The sequence below is a fragment of the Limulus polyphemus genome, unplaced genomic scaffold, assembly GCF_000517525.1.
Source record: "Limulus polyphemus unplaced genomic scaffold, Limulus_polyphemus-2.1.2 Scaffold4849, whole genome shotgun sequence".
NCBI lineage: Eukaryota > Metazoa > Arthropoda > Merostomata > Xiphosura > Limulidae > Limulus > Limulus polyphemus.
The window spans coordinates 2,682-23,675 of NW_013670459.1; the positions used below are offsets into that span (position 1 = coordinate 2,682).

Sequence of the window (20,994 nt, forward strand, 5' to 3'; positions counted from 1 at the left end):
ATAATCAGTCACAAGAACGTCGAATCTGAATCACTTGAAAAAAACACGGGGGTGCTTAACTTTTTTCCAGGTGTATAGATGCCACACCTTTTGTGTTCTGCAAGTACAAGTAGTATCACATCTGTGTAACAGTTTCAGGTATACATTAGTGTAGATGCAAGATTAATATCCGATTGAATTTCCTCAGATGTTGCAATATCAAATCAGATCATATTTGTCCTATCAGTGTTCGAAATGAAATCCAAAATGTAAGTATTTTAAAGTACTTGAAATGAGAATTTTAACACCAGAATGACCAACGCCCCATTGGCTTTTAAAACCATATTTTTCTGCACAATATTGCTGTGGGTCCATAACTTCATTAGTAAAGTCCCTAATAACATCATACACATATAAAAAATGTTAACAATAATGTTAAAATGAACCCCATTAACTACTGCTGGAATCCTTTATGTATTATACATAGAAAACAAATGACTTTGCCCACTTTATTTTTTGTCAGTTCTTTACACCGAGTGTTGGAACATGCAAAAACATAAAATTAACCAATAGGCTGAAGTACGTGTACCATCATACTAGAAGTGAATGGTATATAAGCAAGTCGATAAGTTTAGGGTTAAATAAATCTATGTTACATCAGCATGTACTGGCAGAATGGTACTTTAACAGGAGAGTTTGATCCCTCCCCCCAAAAAAACACCCAACAACAACAGAATTTTGAGATTTTATTGGATTTGGCACTTGTTTTTTGTTTTATAATTGAGTAAGATTATTCCAACAATTGATTAATAAAAAGTAGGGTTGATTGTCACAGAAATACCCAATTAATCAAAATTAGTGTTTCCAATGATTACTATTTTTAATTATTACAACTTTTCAAGTAATCAAAATATTGTCACCAAACTTACTGTCTTTGTTACGGCAAAGCCATTAAGACTATTTGCATATCACAAATATTTAGTTACTGACTAGAGTGAAGGCAACATCTAGTTACTGACCAGAGTGAAGACAAAATCTGTCAAAAACATTTTTTTTATTTCTTCATTTGTTGTTGTTGTTGTTGAACTGTTGAATAGAGGGGAGGCAACTGTCTGGCAGCACCGACTGCCAGTTCTTTTTAGTTTTTCTTGTTTATAGGTACCATGGTTTGAGGAACACTGTACTAGTCTATTAGTCAAGTGTAATCCATTAATGAAGGCATCAGTTGTCAAATACTACTACAAACTCTACACACCAGTATGGACTGGTAGAATAAATCATTACACAGGCACTCGAGGGTATTAAAAAGAAAAAATAGTAATCATTGGAAACACTAATTTTGATTAATTGGGTATTTCTGTGACAATCAACCCTACTTTTTATTAATCAATTGTTGGAATAATCAAAAATAGTATACTTGGAAATACTAATTTCAAGTAACAGATTTAATTGTAATTTTAATTAATTGATTAATTTACCTAACACTAACCTTTCACATTGCTGCTCATAAGTAATTAATTTTATCGATTCAAACACCTAGCTCTAATGGCGAGTACTGTCAGTAGAGTCGGTAGTTTTCAGAACCATCAAACTTTTCTGCTCGCGCCCATGTATCAGTAGTGGCTCTGTTTTCCACATTACAAATAAAAAAACTACAGAAGATCAGAAAAAAATGAGTATTTATTCCTGCACCAATGTGCTACATGAGGTACAATAACTTCACAAAAAAGAAAACAAAGTAATTGTAACAATGCAACTAAATACAACAATGTAAAAATACATTTATATAAATACTACAGTGTATCATCATGTAGACTGTTTCACCATCAGTTCTTTCAACTTTTAAAGTTCACCACATCCACACTTTTTTCACAAACAGAGAAACAAAATTGCAGACACCGATTAATTCCCAGTGTTGGATGAACAGGTTAGGTATTAATAGATACTCAAATATAAATGTTTTTAAATATTAAATATGTCAATTTCTACAGTGTGTAATGTGCATATAGTTTTGAACCAATCTTTCGAAACAAGAAAAAGTTAAAAAAATATAGGCTGTGCCCTAAGAAAACAATAACAATATATACACAGATAATCAGTTGGGAAAAAAATATAACAACGCAAAATACACATAACAACTGCTCATTTTAATTTCTATATTAGTGTGTTGTAGTTTATGCTCCATAAATATTTTTGTACTTATGAAAAAAGAAAGCTGCATTAAATTCAATGAATCACCAATCACAATGATTTAATAAACTGGTTATTATCCTTAAGACAGTTACTCATTTCATGCCTGCAACCCAACTTCCTTAATTCACATTGCGGTAAACATATATCCAAGATTTTTATTCATTACACAAGCTGACACACTGCTGAAGTTTTACTTTGATGCACATTATGAATTATTACATTTCTGCTCTAATTCATAAAGATATAATTCACACCTGCATAATCCAGATTCACACTATATACAGAAAAATGTATATATATATATATATATATACATTTCATTCTAAGCAATAACTTAAAAATACATGTTTACACTATTGTAGTGTTTGTAATAATGAGTGACTGTTGTCTGTACAAGCGAATCTTCACACCAAACAAACAAAGCAATCTTTTATTAACTAGCAAAGGATGAATTGGCTGGTAAACACTGTACTTAACAAATGTGATTTATAATTACTTTTCATCAAAATGTACAGTTCACATTTAATTTATTTACATGTTTGCAAAAAATCCTAGCTTAGAAAGTCCTCAGACTTCATCAACTCAGGTACCACTGCCTTTTCAATACTATATAAGTGAAAATGATAGTTACATTAGTAAAAAGACTTGAAAAATTTATATTATGTTCAATATTTACAAGTAATAAGAGAGAAAAAAATATCTATTAAGTAAGGTTATATACATATCATCACTCACTCAAAAATCATATGCAAGTCAATTGATATTTTAACTATTTATGTTGAAAAATAATGTGAGCTTTCTTTCCTGCAAAATGAATCAGATAATTTTTACCTACGAAAGTGTGTGTGTGTGTGTGTATATATAGGTATATGAAAATAAACAAGACTGACTGTTTAGTATGCTATCGTGGAATATTTCAGAAAATGCGCACAAGGTATTAAATAAACTCTTTTTCAACAGAAACTATTCAGTTAGTAACTTTATAAAGCTTTCTTACGATGGTATATTTAAGTTTATGTAGTGTACCTTAACCATTCAATAAAGCACACATCTGGCAAATCACATTGCCAATATTTCTACAGAACATACCTTCTTATTTCTTGAAGTTCAAGCTAGTGAATCGAATACTGTAACTACTAAATTCTGAGATCGGGTAAAGCACACTCTACAGAAAATATTCTGATTGTTAATTTTTGAAAATTTATACTCACGCTTTTTGATACTTTTATTTAAAATACCATTCAGTAGAAATCGTATGTCACTACGAACAAAAAATAGCAGCTAATCAAACCATTTCAGAGATATTTGTATGTAGCAAGTCTGAAACAGTGATTGGCTATTCTTTCTTTTGGCAACTTCACTAAGAATGTTAATAGCAATGCTTACACTATTTAATTTTGGCTATTTTTGTGCACACACGAGTTTACTGCCCCGACTGTTTCCTTTCACAGGATGCAGCACAATAGTGAGCCACTGTGTATATTATAATGGTGGATAAAGTAATATTAAAGCTATTCTTACATCTAATAAATGTTGCAGTTATATAAAAAAGGGAAGATAAATACTGTTCATGACAACAAAAATGTGATATGCTTTATTGAACACACAAGTAGAAGAAATTAATTGTTACTTTGGTAACTAAAACCGATACTAGAATAATTATATAATTCCAAACTATTTTTAGTATGGAAAGTTTCCTGCACCAAATCTGAAAAGCAACAGATACTGGCTGCTGATAGCATTTTGCTCAAACAAGTGAACGTTCTGGGATCTCGCATAATCCCCCAAAATTGTCACCGGATGGCACCATAGTATGGTTAGTGTTTGGCTCATTAACAGACACTATCACAGCACCATGGTTTACAATACCTGGATTATTCTGCACATTGGTCCCTGCACCATTGTTCTTCCAAGCACCTCGTAAACTTTGTTCATTTCGCACACGAAGAGACCTCGACATTCTAGGGGGCAGAGCAGGAGCCACTGGACTATCATCGGTGAGCTCACCAATCACAGAGTTTCGACTCTCCTCACTGGGACTAGTAAATGTTACCGGCTGATTAGCCTGAGGAGGATGAAGAGGACGGGGGCGGCTTGTGTCAGGAAAGAGAGATTCATGAGACAGAAAGCTAAGCGTAAATGATCGATTACAGCTGTCAGCCTGGCTGTGATGACTAGGAGCTCCACCATTACCATTCTCTCGATGAGTAGTGAGATGCCTTGGTTCAAGCATGTCTGAATAAATCTGGGCAGAACTTGCCCGAGACCTGTAACTTGGAGGCTGACTGTACTCTTGTTCCAGGAAATGGTGAGGAATTCTATGAAAAAAACAACATATGATCTCATCAGATTGTAGTTATTCTACCAAAACAATTACATATATGAAAACATAAGTGTACTAAAATATCTTTATATATTTATTGAGATGGTATGCACCAGTACGGCGTACCAGCACCATTTTTTATGTGCAAATTTTCCTCCTTGAACAAATCTTTTGTTCACAAAAAGACCAAAGAGACACCAAAGTTTAAAGGAGTGTGAAAACATACTGTTTATTTGATCATGTATGTGTAATCATCAGTGCAGTATGAGGTGTGAAGCATCAGGTAGGATTAGCGGCCAATAATGGCCGTTATCAGTTGATGTACGGTAATGACCTCGCTTTGATTGATGGGTTTTGATTTGGCAGCAGCAGGTGAGATCCATCCTAGGTGGACTCAATACTGAGTTCAAAGAGATCGCTTGGGACTGGGAAACAGGTGACCACAAGCCGAGTTGACTGGTATGCAGGTTTGGACTGTACATTTGTTCAAATAAAACAAGTCACAGAGTGGACGAAGATAACTGACATCATTAATCGCACAGCACCTTCTCAGGCGAAATAAAAATGTGTGTGTGTGTAAGTCTTGAGAATAAGTTGATGCCAAGTTGAGCAGGTGTGCATTTCTCTTCTACTGTGCTTTGATTTTATCATGATTAGGAGTGTATTGTTACGCCTCCAGTCGTTAGTTGATTTTCTGTAACTTCGTTCCGACGAAACTTTAGCGACACAAGTCCTTACTTAATAAAACTGGTTTATTCTTTCCGAATACAACTTTACCGATACACTTATTTTCAACAGTCGCGCTATAACAACGAACGTGCTCAACTTCAACAATACTATCTGACTGCAGTTCAATTACTCACTACCTACACACATTATCCCGTCACGTTATGACCATCTTATATATACCAGACTACCCTATATCTAGTAAATGCTAGGGCATTCACGAAGGAACAAGATACTTCCAGAAACGTGGCGTGACACTAGTCACGTGACCTCGCTGACGCAATAGTAATTATTTTTATTGCATCTTGAGAAAACACACAAACGTAAAAATGAAACGAATTACAAATTTATTTTCACCTTCTGTGAATAAGAAAGCTTGAATATGTGACCCAAGAACAGGAATTAACAGCATCAGTTACTGGTCCATCCAGTGTCCAAGAGCTATCTGACAACGACAGGCCAAGCTGCTGGACTGCCGATCAAAAAACAGATTTTTGCAGGAAGTATGAATGGGTGAATACTAGAAATAATAAACTTGGCTGTACATCTTGCCATAAAATTGGAACTTTTGGAGTGGAAATGAAGGCAGGAATGAAAGTTTCTAAAGAATGGGCCAACAATGAAATAACTTATTTTGGTGAAAGTCGACAGGAACAGCTTCTGTCTTTGCAGAAAAAACTTTTTGATCGCAAGGAAATCATGGGACTTACAGCTGCAGAAAATTTTTTGGCTGAAACTGAGAGAGAGACCATTGAAAATGTGTGTTTGAAAGCATTATCTCATGAAAAAGTGATTACCGCAAGAATGTTTTGCACAGCATATAAGATAGCAAACGAAAACCAATCATTTCATAATTTTAAAACTGAAATAGATTTACAAGAACTAAATGGAATTGATATGGGCCATATCCTTCACTCAACAAAGGCATGTATTAACATCGTGAATCACATTAGTGATGAAATGAAAAAAATACTAATTAATATAGTTACTGAATCGAAAATTAGAATTGTATTGATAATCGACGAGTCAACTTTGAGTAAAAAAATCTACCTTAACAGTAAATGTTTGAATCTGTATCTTGGATAATGGAATGAACTTGCAGGTAAATTTATTTTTGGACTTGATCGAACTTGAAAATGTGACTGCAAAAGGAATTTTTGAGTCTTTACTCGATTGTCTTCAGTCTTACGGAATGAATGAAGACTACCTGAAAAGTTATTTACTGTGTGTGGCATGTGACGGTGCAGCCATGATATTGGGGAGTAAAAGTGGAGTTAAGAAACTGATGAAAGACAAATTTCCTTCTGTAGTTGTGTGGCACTGTGCTAATCAACATATTTAAAACATTTATTGATAATCTTTATGTCTTGTATCGTGCGTCGCCTAAAAAATAGCAGAGAACTGAAAGTATGCACGAACTTGCTGGAGACTCAACTTTTACAAATTGGCTGAATTTTAAGCACTCAGCTAGGGAGCATCTAGTTTTTGGTCAGTTTCAGCTGTTTGAAAAAACTATGAGGCGTTAGTGCAACATTTCGAAGTAGCAAAGCATGATTCAACAAAAGACAAAAAAGAGCAATGTGCATATGAGGGCTTACAGCAAAAATTACAAACACAGAATTTCTATTGGATCTAGGATTGATGTGTAATGCTCTCCAATATTATCCAAATTGAGTTTGGACTTACAAGAGTGCGACATAGACTTGTACAAGGCAGATCAAAAGATAAAAGCTCTTGTACAAATTTTTGAAGAAAGGCAATTGATTCCAGGCCCATATTATAAAAATGATGCCAAAGTTACCAAAAATCTTCACTTCCGAGGAGTTTCACTTCACGACAAAAATGATTCTCCATTTAATCTGGAAGCCTTTTATTGAACCTTGACAAACTCAATCGACAATAGGTTGCTGGATAGTGAAGACGGCGATATAGCACAATGTACACACGTGATTGATAAAAAACAATGGCCTGAAAACACTGATGCTCATTTAACATTTGGCAAGATGGAGGTCAGAAAATTATCAATAAGACTTTATCTAAATGAAAGAGATATGCTTCGTGGATTTCGTCAGTATTTGATTGAAAAGATGGTTCCAGAAAAATTGCAGCATTTTAAACATGCTCTGAGTACTATTCCCATTTCTTCCAGTGAATGTAAATGAGGGTTTTCACAGATGAATTTGATTGTCACCCTAACCAGAGCTTCATTGATGACAAAAACCGTTTCTGGCACTTTTGTTTATTGAACTTGTTGAACCGCCCCTTCCATGCTTTGACCAAAAAAATATACATAGTCATTGTTGCTCTAAAAACGTCACTCAGTAGTAGACACCAAAAGAAGGAACAGAGTCGGGATATTGTATCAGATGAGAACATGATGAAAATTTGGAATTTTCTATAAAAGAGCAATTCAGTATGTTTTCATCTCTTAATTTCTTACATACATACGAGTACTGGCACCTTTTCTTTTTACAAAAAAAGCACTGTATATATATAGACAGATTGACAGAGATGGAAATATACAATGGTGAATGTTATACATAAAACAAATGCAAGTTTATTAATGAGCTGATTTGTGAGACAGAAATTCAAGGGTACAATATCAATTACAACTGGCAGCTTGGCCGTGGTTACTAGAAGCCTCACCATTATCATTAATGTAGCTCACATCAATTGTTGTTCATGCAATTTGATAATATTGTTGTAATACTATTTTTTTCTTTGTAGTCCAGTCTATATAATGATAACAAATTAGTTCATTTCTTTCTTAACATTTCTCTACTTGTATGATGTTGTAGGCTTAAGTTTACAAATTACATTCAAACAAAATTATCTCGATAACGATACTGACATAAATATTTGTACAAGTTCGCAGCCAGTCAATCGAGTAACTGAATACACACAATAACAAAAACTGATCCAAATACTTTACTGAAAATAAACTCTTCACTGCTAGCTCAAAGCAAAATACTCAACTACAACTGACACTCTATCAACTCAATACTCATTCTCTATTCATTCATGAAAGCAAAACACAGACTCAATGCTTCACTGATTCTCGTATTTGGAATATACTCTGGACTCTAAATATTTCCCAAATTTACTTGATTTTTGTGACATCAAATTTAGAACTTTCTAGACTTACTCTCACAAAATTACTTGATCCTCACATCATGCACCCTCCAGCTAACATTAAAAATATAGACCACAATAACATAAACAGCATCTCAAGCACTACTGTGTCTGTTGTATTGACCCTGGCATTAGGTGAAAAGTCTTGTCGTCACTGGATATAGCAAATATAGTATGGTTGAGATATTATTTTTTTTTTTACTTTCACAACTTGTTAGAATATGTAATATTCAACTGGATAATTGGTGGGTAACAAAAATTCTTATCCACACTGTGCACTTTAGAAATTTCTTCATTTAAGTCAAATAAAAAATTAAATCAATTCAGTTAAATACATTGTGACTATCTATATTTTCCAATAAACTGATAAATGCTTCAAAACTAATGGAGCTTTATTTCTCAAGTCACTTACTTGTAAGATGAACATTTTAGTGTCAAAATATATATAAAGTATCCTATATGCATCATGACCAAAAGGAAAATGTCACAGCCTGATATAACACCATTATTAAGAGTTGTTAAAGTAAGAACTATATACAAAAGATGAAAAGGAAAGTGTCACAGTGTGAAACACCCATTATTAGGCACTATAAAAGTAAGTACAATGTAGTTTGTACAACCTGATGAAAAGGAAAGTTATAAAATATCACATACTTTCTTCAACTTAGTTATATATTACTATTCATTACATACAAATGTCAATCATGGAAAACAAAAAAAAGAGACTGCTCTCAAGAATAAAACTGGTTATAAATATCACAGGTATAGTCCACAAAGTACAATAAAATTTACAATGGCCAAAAGTTAGCCAAATAATTAAAGATTAAGTACAATGAGTTAACTAATTATTAATTTTTTTCAAGTCTTATTAATGATTCTCAATGTTTTGTGGCACTCAGTACCTAATGTATTTACTGAAATAACATTTCACAAGCAACTTGTTTGAGGAATATAACAACACAACTAAATAAAAACTCCCACTTCTCTTTACTCACTTTTTAAATACAGTTACAAATATTGACATAACAATTACTTTTGTAATTGTTTTATCACTGTTAGAGGTAGTAGCTATAATGTACAAATCTAATTACTGGTTAGTTAATTTTTTAATTGTTATTATTATTCATACTAATTACCAAATACTATATTTGGTATCCTTACAACAAAATCAGGAAAAAAATATAGCATTCAGTGAGTTTTTTGGCTTTTCAAATCTTGATAAAAATCATTACCTGGTTTTAAAACAAACGCTCACCTTTGTAATGTGCTAACTGGATATGATCGATATGTAGGGGGTGGGGGTGAGATGGGCGACAGGGCTGAAGAGTTCACTCCTGATGGTCGATCAAGTAGCAACAATCGCAATCGATACTCCTGCATAGATGCTTGGTAGGAGGGAGGAGGAGGCCGGTACTGAAATTCTGGATACATCATGGCTAAGGAAGATATATTAGCATTAAAAATAAAAATAATCTGTATAGCAACAACATAAAAATAAGTTTTATGTTCGGAAATGAAATGGAAAACTTTTTCCTATAATAAAAATTAAAGGTGTGTTCTCCTTTGAGAATAAAATACAGAATATGCCATCACATTGTAAAGCATACAGAAAAGTTCTGATATAGAATTATTTGAGTGGGATACATATTTCAGAATAAAAATTAAGTGAGGCTTACGATTTCTCATAGCATGATATAATCTGAAGATGTGCCGCTGAAAAAAAAAAAAAGAGACAGAGAGAAATATGCAATCAACTCTTTGGTTAAAAACGTTCATCAAGACCTGAAGAAGGTCATTTATTCAAAATATTAATCACATATTTCTCATATTACTCACTTCTCCACAGAACTTAGAACTACAATCCCATTTTCATAAGATGGTGAAGGGATCAGAGTATATAAAGAAAATTAAAAAAAGATCAGCTCCTTTCTGAAAATATAGCGACAGAAGGATAAAAAATCTGGTGCTGGGAATAAACTTTACCCAATAAAGGTGGTAGAGAAAGGGGTACTGACAAAAGAACCGCCTGTGGGGTGCTGAAGTGTCACATGACTGCTCCACTGGTGTGTTCATCTCAGTGGTTGGCAGGGCATGTGTGTGGCTAAGACAATATCTAGCTGTATATTATGTGAGAAAGACGTGGAAACTGACCAGAATAAGTAGGTGCAGGAGTTAATCATCTCAGACCTGCTCCCAACAAGAATGCATAACAACCGTGACTAGTCTGATTATTCTTAGTGGAGGGGGGTGGCCTGTACTTCTCTTCCAGGTAAGCACCCATGTCCTACTTCCGATTGGGGTGTGTGTTGACTTACACCGATACGAATGAGAACCCTTCATACCGACTTCCACTGCAGCTTGGAACTGTGGAAGAAAGAGTCCTCCTTTTACTACACTAGAAGAAAATGGGATGGAATAATTTGCACAGAGAACACCAGAGAAATGCATAGACTGAACAGAACTTTTCTATCATCTGTATAAGGTCCCACACTGATATACTAAGAAATCGGTTACTATCAGGCCTGCCAACAGGGGGGATGAAACCAGGTTATGCTGTAAAGCACATTTTTATGCTTATACAGTGAGCTAAAAACAACTAAAAATTGTTAAAAAACGAGAGAGAAAGAGGGCTTGGTGAGGATGTTTTCCTCGGGGACTGTGCTGGCTCCCGGTTACAATAAATAGTGACCACAGGACAACTGATCAGAAAAGCTCAGAAGAGGCCTATCAGAACGGAAGAATGATCAGGGAAATGGTTAAAGGTCACTGACAAAGTAACTCTGTAACTGGTAGTCATAGAAATGGATAAACCACTTTTGAGAAGACAGATAAAAAAGGGAAGTGAGATGAGGAAGATTTCCCACCCCTTGTGGGTGACATATCCAATGAGTTTTTACATTCCTGTTGCAATATTCTGAGACAAAAACTCATGTTTTTATCTACATTGGTCCCTTCACCATCTTACCAATGTGGAATTCTACTTCTAAGTTCTGGAAAGAGGCGAGTATAATTTCCTCTCTACTTCTGGTGTATTTAAAAGCCGAATCAAGAATGAGCTTTTGGTAAGACACAATGGGCTCAAACGGGCTAATGTTCATGGAAGACGTCACTCTCCTCTTGGTAGAAGGCTATAGTCTAATGATTGCATTACCAACTGACACAATATGTGTAGCAGTTGGAAAATCATTCCAAAGATTGGCACATGCCCAAAAGCTTTTTGGCAATGGTTCAAGATAATTGCTTTTAGTTCTGTTTACAGATGAGTAGTTTTTCTGAATCTTATGTTTTCAGAGATATATTGCATGTGGAAGTATAATTAGAAAATCTCATAAACTTACCGCCATATGGGTGCTGTGGACGACCGTTTGGACGTATCCGAGGGACAAACCTCCGGTTGGGTTCAGGGTTTTCAGACTGTATTCCAAACATCATACGACAAGATGGAGCATCATGTGATGTCAGTTTCCATGCTGCTCCACTGACAGTTATCAAGACAATGCCAACACCTACCAATAAAAACATTATCTAAGTAGCTTGACTTCCTTTAACATAACTTACAAGCAAAAGTACCCGTCCCCAGTGACGGGAAAAGTTTAAGTTAATCTATCAATTTAAATTATTTCATGGACTTCAAAAAGGTTAATGGTGTTGCACTCTTGGTTTCACTCAGAGCCAAAGCTCCGAGCTACTTATACCACCTACTGAGAAAATTAATTGTTGAACATTTCAATCATGCTAAGAGCCACTCAACAATAACATACGGTAAATCTACATTTTTATTCCATAAGTTATGTCACATTTTGAAATGTGAATAATAGAGTGATTAATTCATAACAATTTAGTGTAGAATATCGTGCTTGAGAAATAAAATTTGGTATCAACATTATTCCTGCCTGTTCTCCAGTCACTTCAAAAGTGAATGTTGAACGTTGCCTGCGTGTGCAGCTTTTCAACAGGATACAGATGAACACTCAGACAGAAACTGCAGTTTGCAATATATGCAAGACTATACCAATCTTTGTAACAAACTAAAATAACCAAGTTTTTATTTTACTATTTTTTGAAAAATCTTAATATTTTGACTAAACTAGTACCCCAATAAATTACTTTTATGCTGCATGTCCTTACAAAATGATACGTACATTTATACCCCACCAGCTAGATGTAGCTGTGGAAGTGAACTTTCTAAAAGAATCCTGTTAGAATCTTTCTGAACTTTTGAACAAGCATTAGAAGCAAATTTCTTAAACTTATTTTTCCACACTTACTATAGACTTTTATTGTTGCTTTCAAAAAGGAATACATATAGAAAGAGAGCTCCTGTAAAAATAGTCTTTTTCACTAAAGATAGTTTTGTTGGCTTATTCCAGGCAAAAGAGAAGTATACCAAAGATTCAACCACCATAAAACACATTCTTCCACCGATTAAAAACAAACAATACTCATATCACGTATAAACAAATGAATATCAAAATATAAAAATATGTATATTAAAACTGGGAACAAATGGAGGAAGAGTGTTACAATTTGGCTCAAACACTAACCACACAAAGCATATTAGTGACAAATTCACTAATCATATGTAAAATTATTAATTAATTTTTCTGTAAAAATAAAGCCAATAAACATGAAAACATAGTTATTAATGTATTACCAAAGCACAATAAAAAATGTAAAATAAACCAAAAAAAGGTTAGAAATAACTTAAATCAACTTATTGCTTATGTGCTTGTACAGAGAACATTTTGACTGGAATTTCAAGAAGCCCGTGAGATCTTATGAGCAAATGAAGTTCACCTCTATGTTAAAGTTTTTACAAGGTCTCAGGTTCATTAAAATCTTACTTAACAAGCAGAAACTTTGGTTATCTCAAGACATCAGGCAAACTCTGTTCACAGTAAAGTCAAGTCAAACATTTCTATATTCTTATTAACTGATTACATGAAATATATAAATAAATATAGAACATGTTACATTAGTTTTTACCAATAAAAATCTAACCTAAAAGTCAAGTCAAACATTTCTATATTCTTATTAACTGTTAACATGAAATATATAAAGAAATATAGAACATGTTACATTAGTTTTTACCAATAAAAATCTAACCTAAAAGTCAATTCAAACATTTCTATATTCTTATTAACTGATAACTAACATAGCATGTTCTATGTTTATTTATATATTTCATGTTTTTACCAGTAAAAATCTAACCTAAAAGTCAAGTCAAACATTTTTATATTCTCATTAACTGATATCATGAAATATATAAATAAACATAGAACATGCTATGTTAGTTTTTACCAGTAAAAATCTAACCTAAAAGTCAAGTCAAACATTTCTATATTCTCATTAACTGATATCATGAAATATATAAAGAAACATAGAACATGCTATATTAGTTTTTACCAGTAAAAATCTAACCTAAAAGTCAAGTCAAACATTTCTATATTCTCATTAACTGATTGTATGAAATATAAAATAAAATATAGAACATGCTATGTTAGTTTTTACCAGTAAAAATCTAACCTACAAAGAGTTAAGATGTGCAACTTGCCTTACTACACTATGATTTTATATTTTAAACCTCCCTTGCATGAATAAATTCGTCTAATTACAAACAAGAAAATTTCACTTATAAACCCATCAGGTTTCCCATTACTTTTTATTCTTTCATTACAGGTGAGCATAAATGTATAGCTAGCAAATAAAATCCACTATGAACATACTTAGTTTCATTCTTACTTACCTTGGGGAACAAAATCATTCTTGTAACTGGTAAGAAAATTACCTTAAAATCTCTGAATATTAAATGCTCCGGAATTATTTCTGAATAAATTCATAGCGTTTCCAAACCATGTGTAAAAGATGAGAAAATGACATATCAGAGGGGAGGCTATGAGAGATCTTATCAAACTGAAAGTAGCGCTTTAATTAACAACATAACTGTAAAGAGCCATAACAAATAGATAGCACCACTTGTAAAAGCATGGTTATAAACGATATGAACAGGGCACGGTATCTACATAGCTTATCGTGAATTCAAACTTCAACTGAAATTGTAACATAGCAATGACCTCTCTCTCATCAACTACCAGTTTTAAAGCTGTATCACATTTCACACTATCTCCAGGATTGACTTTTCTCATTACAAAAATGGAGACTCAACAACCAGCTTCTAAGTTGTATTCACTGACCTCTCTCATTAAGAAAGTGGTGATTGCAAGCAAACAGATTTACGGTTAGTTCTAGCATATCGCTTCCCTTATTACGAAACAATGGCAAAGCTTATCTTTTTCCAAATAGTTCTAGCAAGTTTCCCTCTATGATTATGAAATAAGGCTATCCACTATCTTTTTAACTAAGGTATACACCTGATTTTATCTTTCAAATACTTTTTAATACCATAAAAATGTAGGATAGTGAAACTATTTACATATTTGATTTTATGGAACTCTAATAGAAACTTGGTGTATCTTAGAAGGCATTCATTTTTGTACTGAGAGTAATATTTTCGTTATTCTACAGTCTACAGGGGAGATGATGATGAAAATGTTTTTAGTTTTCTTAACAAAATATATTAGGTGGTTGGTAGGCTTTATTAATATTTTATAAATGATCGTTTGGTCCAGTCTGATTCAAGTTCAGATTATCATATTTACTTTGTAAATAGTTGTATTTAGTAATCGACTCATTTTTCGGAAAACTGATGATGGAATTAAGACAATTTTGAAACATTTAATAAATGGTTGTATTTATTGATATTAAGTATGCAGACTGTTTACAGAATAAGAAAATGTCTTCATATTTTACTGAGAAGTTTACACTCACTGCATTGTAATGCTAAACTTGGGGAAGAGTTTAACACTCTAGAATGAAAGATATATTTGAAGGCCTAGCCTATTTGAATTAACTAATAATTTGTATATTCTTTCTTTATATGATAAACTGTTAAGTCTAGTGAAATGACTTAATAATTTAAGAATTTTTTCAGTGCCTTTCTCAATTTTTTTTTTAATTTGACGCTTGCCCATGTAACGGTAAATAATCCCCAAAACTAAGACTTGTGAAAAAGAAAGACAGCATCTAAAGATATTTTCCATAACACCTCCTATAATAACCAATATTTTCATCAGCTGTGTCACAATGATGACAGGATAAACCGGCGTATGATGTTGAATAGCGAATACACCCAAACTTTGGTAATGAATATCTTAGTTACTGGCAACAGACTTTTTACGTTTCAGTCTCATGATAAAAAAGTAGATAAATAAAAAAACAACGGTAAGAAGCCTAATGCGATTTTTGTCATCAACAATAAACAGCGTTAGTAAATACGTGAGCAACTTCGAAAGCGAGGTCACTAAGTATCTATTATATTACATTGCAATACACGCTTCACGTTACACGTCCGCCCTTTCTCACTACACGAGACTGCTGTTCAGTTTAACAAATCCTTTACCTTGTAAGAAAACAGGCTTGACCCCAGCTAAATAGATACTGTAGGTTATAACGAATGCACAGAGAAGGGTGAAAGCTATGTTTTATCGATTTGGCTACTTAAAACACGAGTGTTTCGTATATGGTGTATACGTTGCTAAGCCCCATCACGTTTACTTGACTTCCATGAAATGAAATTACGGAAAAATGACTTGGGAATATCTCGTAAATTTATCAGCGCTATTCGTTTCTTAGAATATTTCGATTTCAACTTAAACCTGGTAATTGTAACACCGCGCTTTTTCAGAAAAATGAACACTACTTATTGATCCTTTAATGTTTCAGAGAATTTTTTAGATATTCACGACAGTGACAGGGTAATTTCCCCAAAATACAAAATGCTTTTCTGCACGCCCAGAAAATTTTTATTTTTAAGAAATCACCACAAAGTTTTGTAAAACTGATTGTTCAACATTATTCACCGGTACCCATAACTTACCTTTGTTAATGTCTTTGTAAAAACGTATTTTGACAGTTGTACTGACTTGTTTGTAATTTATCTGTTAAAATTAACATCGCGAGAAAAAAAAATTGTTAACTCAGAATTTTTAAAAACCTGATATCATCACATATGTTTTAATACTATGCAAACTGTGGTATCCGCTCTAAATTGCGAACATATCATCCAATAAACAACTGAGAATATAGAGCCCGTGGAGACCCTTTTCTCGCGTACAAATGACAATGTGACGTGTCTTCTCCAACCCTTTAAGAACGAAACATCATTTTTTTTTACAAAACTTTAATAATAAAGATAAAAAAGAGGAGCGTTATTGTACATTTTTTTTTCTTTTTCAAATCAACACTGACTTTGCTTAAGTACTGGAAAGAAAAGTGCCAACCCGTTTGATGGTTGGTACATGCAATAAGCGCTCTCCTGGAGAAATTAGGTTACGAAATCGATCTCGTTAAATCAATCGGTTAGTCCGGCTAGTTGATCGAGTATGTGTGTTCTGAAGTCTTTATAAAATGGGAGTTTACTAGACGATTTAATTAAGAAATTCTTTCTTTTAAACATATACATATTTCGGTTTCAACTTGACGATTTTCAGAATTTTATGCAATGATCTGATATATAAAATCTATTAAGAGATTGTCATTATTTTATCTGTATAATTGTGAACAAATGACGAAAGAAAGAAACTATGCTACACGGGTATAAATTTCATGGGTGGCTATTTCAGAGTACTAAAAAGAATAAAATAATCCACCACGAAAGGGTGTTGTTGAATTTCTAACAAGTTTCATACTACCCTTAAATCCCGCCTCTTACCACGGGGATTTTAGACGTTGAGTCTCTTTACTCTAAGAAGCGCTCGTTGTTTTGGGTAAACTTATAATAAACTATCTTTACACTTTTCAACAAAATCCGAACTCTTTCCAGACATATCTTTCTGTGATTTAGTTCATGATGTGTTTAGGAGTGAAAAAGGTACGCATATATATATATACTGCTATATTGTCCATTACTAATTTCAAGTGTCTTTTTGACTCTCATTGATAGTACCAAATTGTGTTACACTTTGTGAAATGAAAGCTTCACACATTACTTTGAAATACGTTTTATCTTATGGAAGTTAAAAGTAAATTAGTCTTGAAATATATTTTTCATGACTGAATACATTAATGACGTGTATCACGTGCACGAGGATTAGGATTTATACCCAAAAATAGAATCTTGAAGGAGAAAAATATCAATTTTTATTTTTAGCTTGTGTTTGAAAGAAATGTGACACACAAACCACAAATAACGGATACCGTGAACAGTGTCCGTGCATGCAAAAAATTAACCAATTACTTCTTTGGGAATGTTGGTAAAACTTCGAAGAATGGTAGTTTTTTAGGAACACGCTACAATACAGAAGATGTAAAAAGGTGCAATTAAAACTGAGATTTGTCCTAAACATTATTGCGCTGTGTATTTGTACGTAGCGGTTTGGTCCAAGAACTTTGAAAAGACAGTGCATTACATATGATAACTTTACAAGTTAAAAATCAGATATTACTTTACAATATACACAGAACAGTATCATAAACTACTATACGACAGAAAACATTTTTGTACAATTTTTATTATAAAACGTATTAATTATTTGCCATTTACCTTACTCATTTTCGTCTAGCAAAAAAGCAACATAAAATAACTAGAGACAAATTCCATTGTAATATTGTAAGTGAATGACACGTACATTGTGATTTTTCTAGTCATTTCATTACTTCAATTGTATCAGCATGTCTGTGTAATTTGTGCCGTGATGAAGGCTGCTCTGTTCAAAACAGTTATTTCAAAGGGATGAAAACTGATCTTTAAAACAATAATTCAAAAAAAAATGGAACACCCAATACTTTTTTTTTGAATTTATAGTTTGTTTTAGAGCAAAGCCACATTGGGCTATCTGCTTTATTAACCACGGGAATCGACCCCCGGAATTTAGTGTTGTAGTTTCGTAAACCTATCGCTATCCCACTTTACCTTTCAAACGCCATACGAATATAAAGCACAAATGAAGTATTTTGTTTTGAATCAATAAAATACCATTTCATTAATCAGACAACAAAGCAACTGCATTACATGCTACAAGTTATAAAAAATCTAGCTATAGTAAAATATATAGTATATATAGGTAGTCGGTGGTGGCTAAAACAATAATAAAATTGTCCAAGTAACAGAGACAAGATTGTGAGACGAAACTGGTTCATGATACTAATATTATATGAAAGTATTATGTAGAGACTAGCACAATAAAAAATATATTACTCTAGGCTTATATGTAATATATTTTCACATTCACAGTGCACAGTTAATACTAATTTTCACACACATAATAAGAATTTAAAATATTACTGTACAGACGTCGCTAGTTGCCCAGCATCTTTGAAGTAAGAAAAAGAAACACTTGATTCTACATGGACCTGGCGTGACCGAGTACGTATGTTAAAGGGCGTGGGAGGGTAAAAGTGAATGTTGATCAGGGCTGTAGCTAGCTTGGAGGATACCGAGGTCAAATCCTCGGCTGTTTTTTGTTTTTCTTTATTCACTGTCTCTATTCACTGTCACTGTCACACACAATATATATCTTAAAGTTATTGTTTGAGTTTTGAAACCAAAGTGATGGCGAGGTAAAATACTGACTCCAATTTGGATGATAATCAATAAATCATGCACTTTTGGGAGGTTAGAAATGGGTTTTACTCTAGTAAACCCTTGTCTTATTATTATTTGCATGTGTGTGTGTGCGTTTGTATAAGTATTACATTTCCTTTTATCCCGCCTGTATCATATAAAAATTTAAAGATATGGCAAAACTCACAAGTGTAATAACGTACAGATAACATGGACAATTTAAATTGTCAACAATCAATAACTAAGAAAAGAGCAAAAAAAAACGCACCCAGGTTACCTAAATTTACTAAAAAAATCTCAATTTAAAAAACTGAATCATATGATTTAATTTTCATTACTGATTAGACTTACCACAAACAGCAGTCTTTAAAAAATATAGGTGCCATCATATGACATAGAAAATTCTAAACTTTAAAACATCATCTACCCCCAACTCTTGGGTGACAATTAGTCAACATCAACTACTGCCAATTCTTGTGTGGCAACTAGTCAACATCACCCACTGCCAACTCTTTGTTGACAATTAGTCAACATCACCTACTGCCAACTCTTGGGTGACAACTAGTCAACATAACCTACTGTCAACTAATCAACATCACTCGCCACCGACTCTTGGATGACTAGTCAACATCACCTACTGCCAACTCTTTGTTGACAATTAGTCAACATCACCTACTGCCAACTCTTTGTTGACAATTAGTCAACATCACCTACTGCCAACTCTTTGTTGACAACTAGTCAACATCACCTACTGCCAACTCTTGGGTGACAACTAATCAACATCAGATACTGTCAACTCTTGGGTGGCTCTTTACCAATAAAAATAGGGATGAACCATCACTTTATAATGCCACCATAACTGAAAAGGCAAACATGTTTGGTGATGGGATACAAACCTGCACCTGAGTGCCCTAACCAACAGCTAGTAATAATAAACATTACAAATAAGATAAAACTTTAGCTAGTACTGATAAACAGTACTATAAATCCTTTTATTTCTTGACTGACTGAGAGAGATATTTTTTATAAAACACACACATATATTATTTTATCTCATAATACAGATGAAAATAGAATCTTACATCCAGTACTGATAAAATAGTTACTAGTTTAGTGGTTTCACAACTGGACTTAACGAAACAATCTCAGGGGCCTGAGCACACGTAGAAATACACACTTTAAAACACCTATGACACTGGACAAAGCAATATTTGTAGCAATCATTTTACTTCTTTCAGAAAATATGACTATACAATGTTGTTTCTGCATGCAAATGTTTATAAAAAAAACACTATAATGAAAGTAAGGTACTTCCAAGTTCTGATTATTCAAAGTTTATATTAAGTCGTTAGGTGGTGGTCTTCAAGGAGAGTGTCTATGATACTGGTAGGATTCAAGCTAAAACTTTGGGAAACCCTATACTAGGTTTTCAACATAATTGTTCACATTACTGTTGATTAGCTTACCACAACTGCTGCTCTTACTGTGTACCAGATTATCGTCATGATGTTAGAAAAACAGGTAGGTTCAAGAAGTCTTGATAGAAATGAATAAAAAACTCTATAACCCGAGCATATTCGAAAGGTGGACCTTTCGAAAGCTCTCGGGTTATAGGGTTTTTATTCATTTCTATCAAATTTAGTTGAAGTACTGCTCATACTATGTACTACACTGCATACAGTACTGTTCATACTATGTACTACATTGCATACAGTAATGGTCGTACTCTACACTAGCTACCAACAGTATGATTAATATTGTGAGTTAGGTTGTCGGTAGTAACATCAATTTTGTGTGTTATTTAGCTAACCTTAACAAATTTTCATATTCTATACTATCTTAACAAAACTACTGTTAATACTGTGTACTAGTTTATCAACAGTATTTGCTAATATTATGTACTATCTTACCAGCAGTATTGCTAATATTATGTACTATCTTACCAGCAGTATTGCTAATATTATGTACTATCTTACCAGCAGTATTGCTAATATTATGTACTATCTTACCAGCAGTACCA

The 20,994-nt window shown here is 33.3% G+C and overlaps 1 protein-coding gene across 1 annotated transcript in view; it reads right to left on the reverse strand.

Annotated features, from left to right (window-relative positions):
* Positions 1-1,641: 1,641 nt before the first annotated feature.
* Positions 1,642-20,994, reverse strand: part of LOC111088957 — a 23,472-nt gene continuing 4,119 nt past the window's right edge. The window contains exons 2-4 of the mRNA XM_022400390.1: positions 11,692-11,859; positions 9,609-9,789; positions 1,642-4,490 (exon numbers count right to left, since the gene is read on the reverse strand). Coding sequence (XP_022256098.1) covers positions 3,920-4,490; positions 9,609-9,789; positions 11,692-11,859 — 920 coding nt within the window. The 3' untranslated portion in view covers positions 1,642-3,919. The remainder of the gene's footprint in view (positions 4,491-9,608; positions 9,790-11,691; positions 11,860-20,994) is intronic.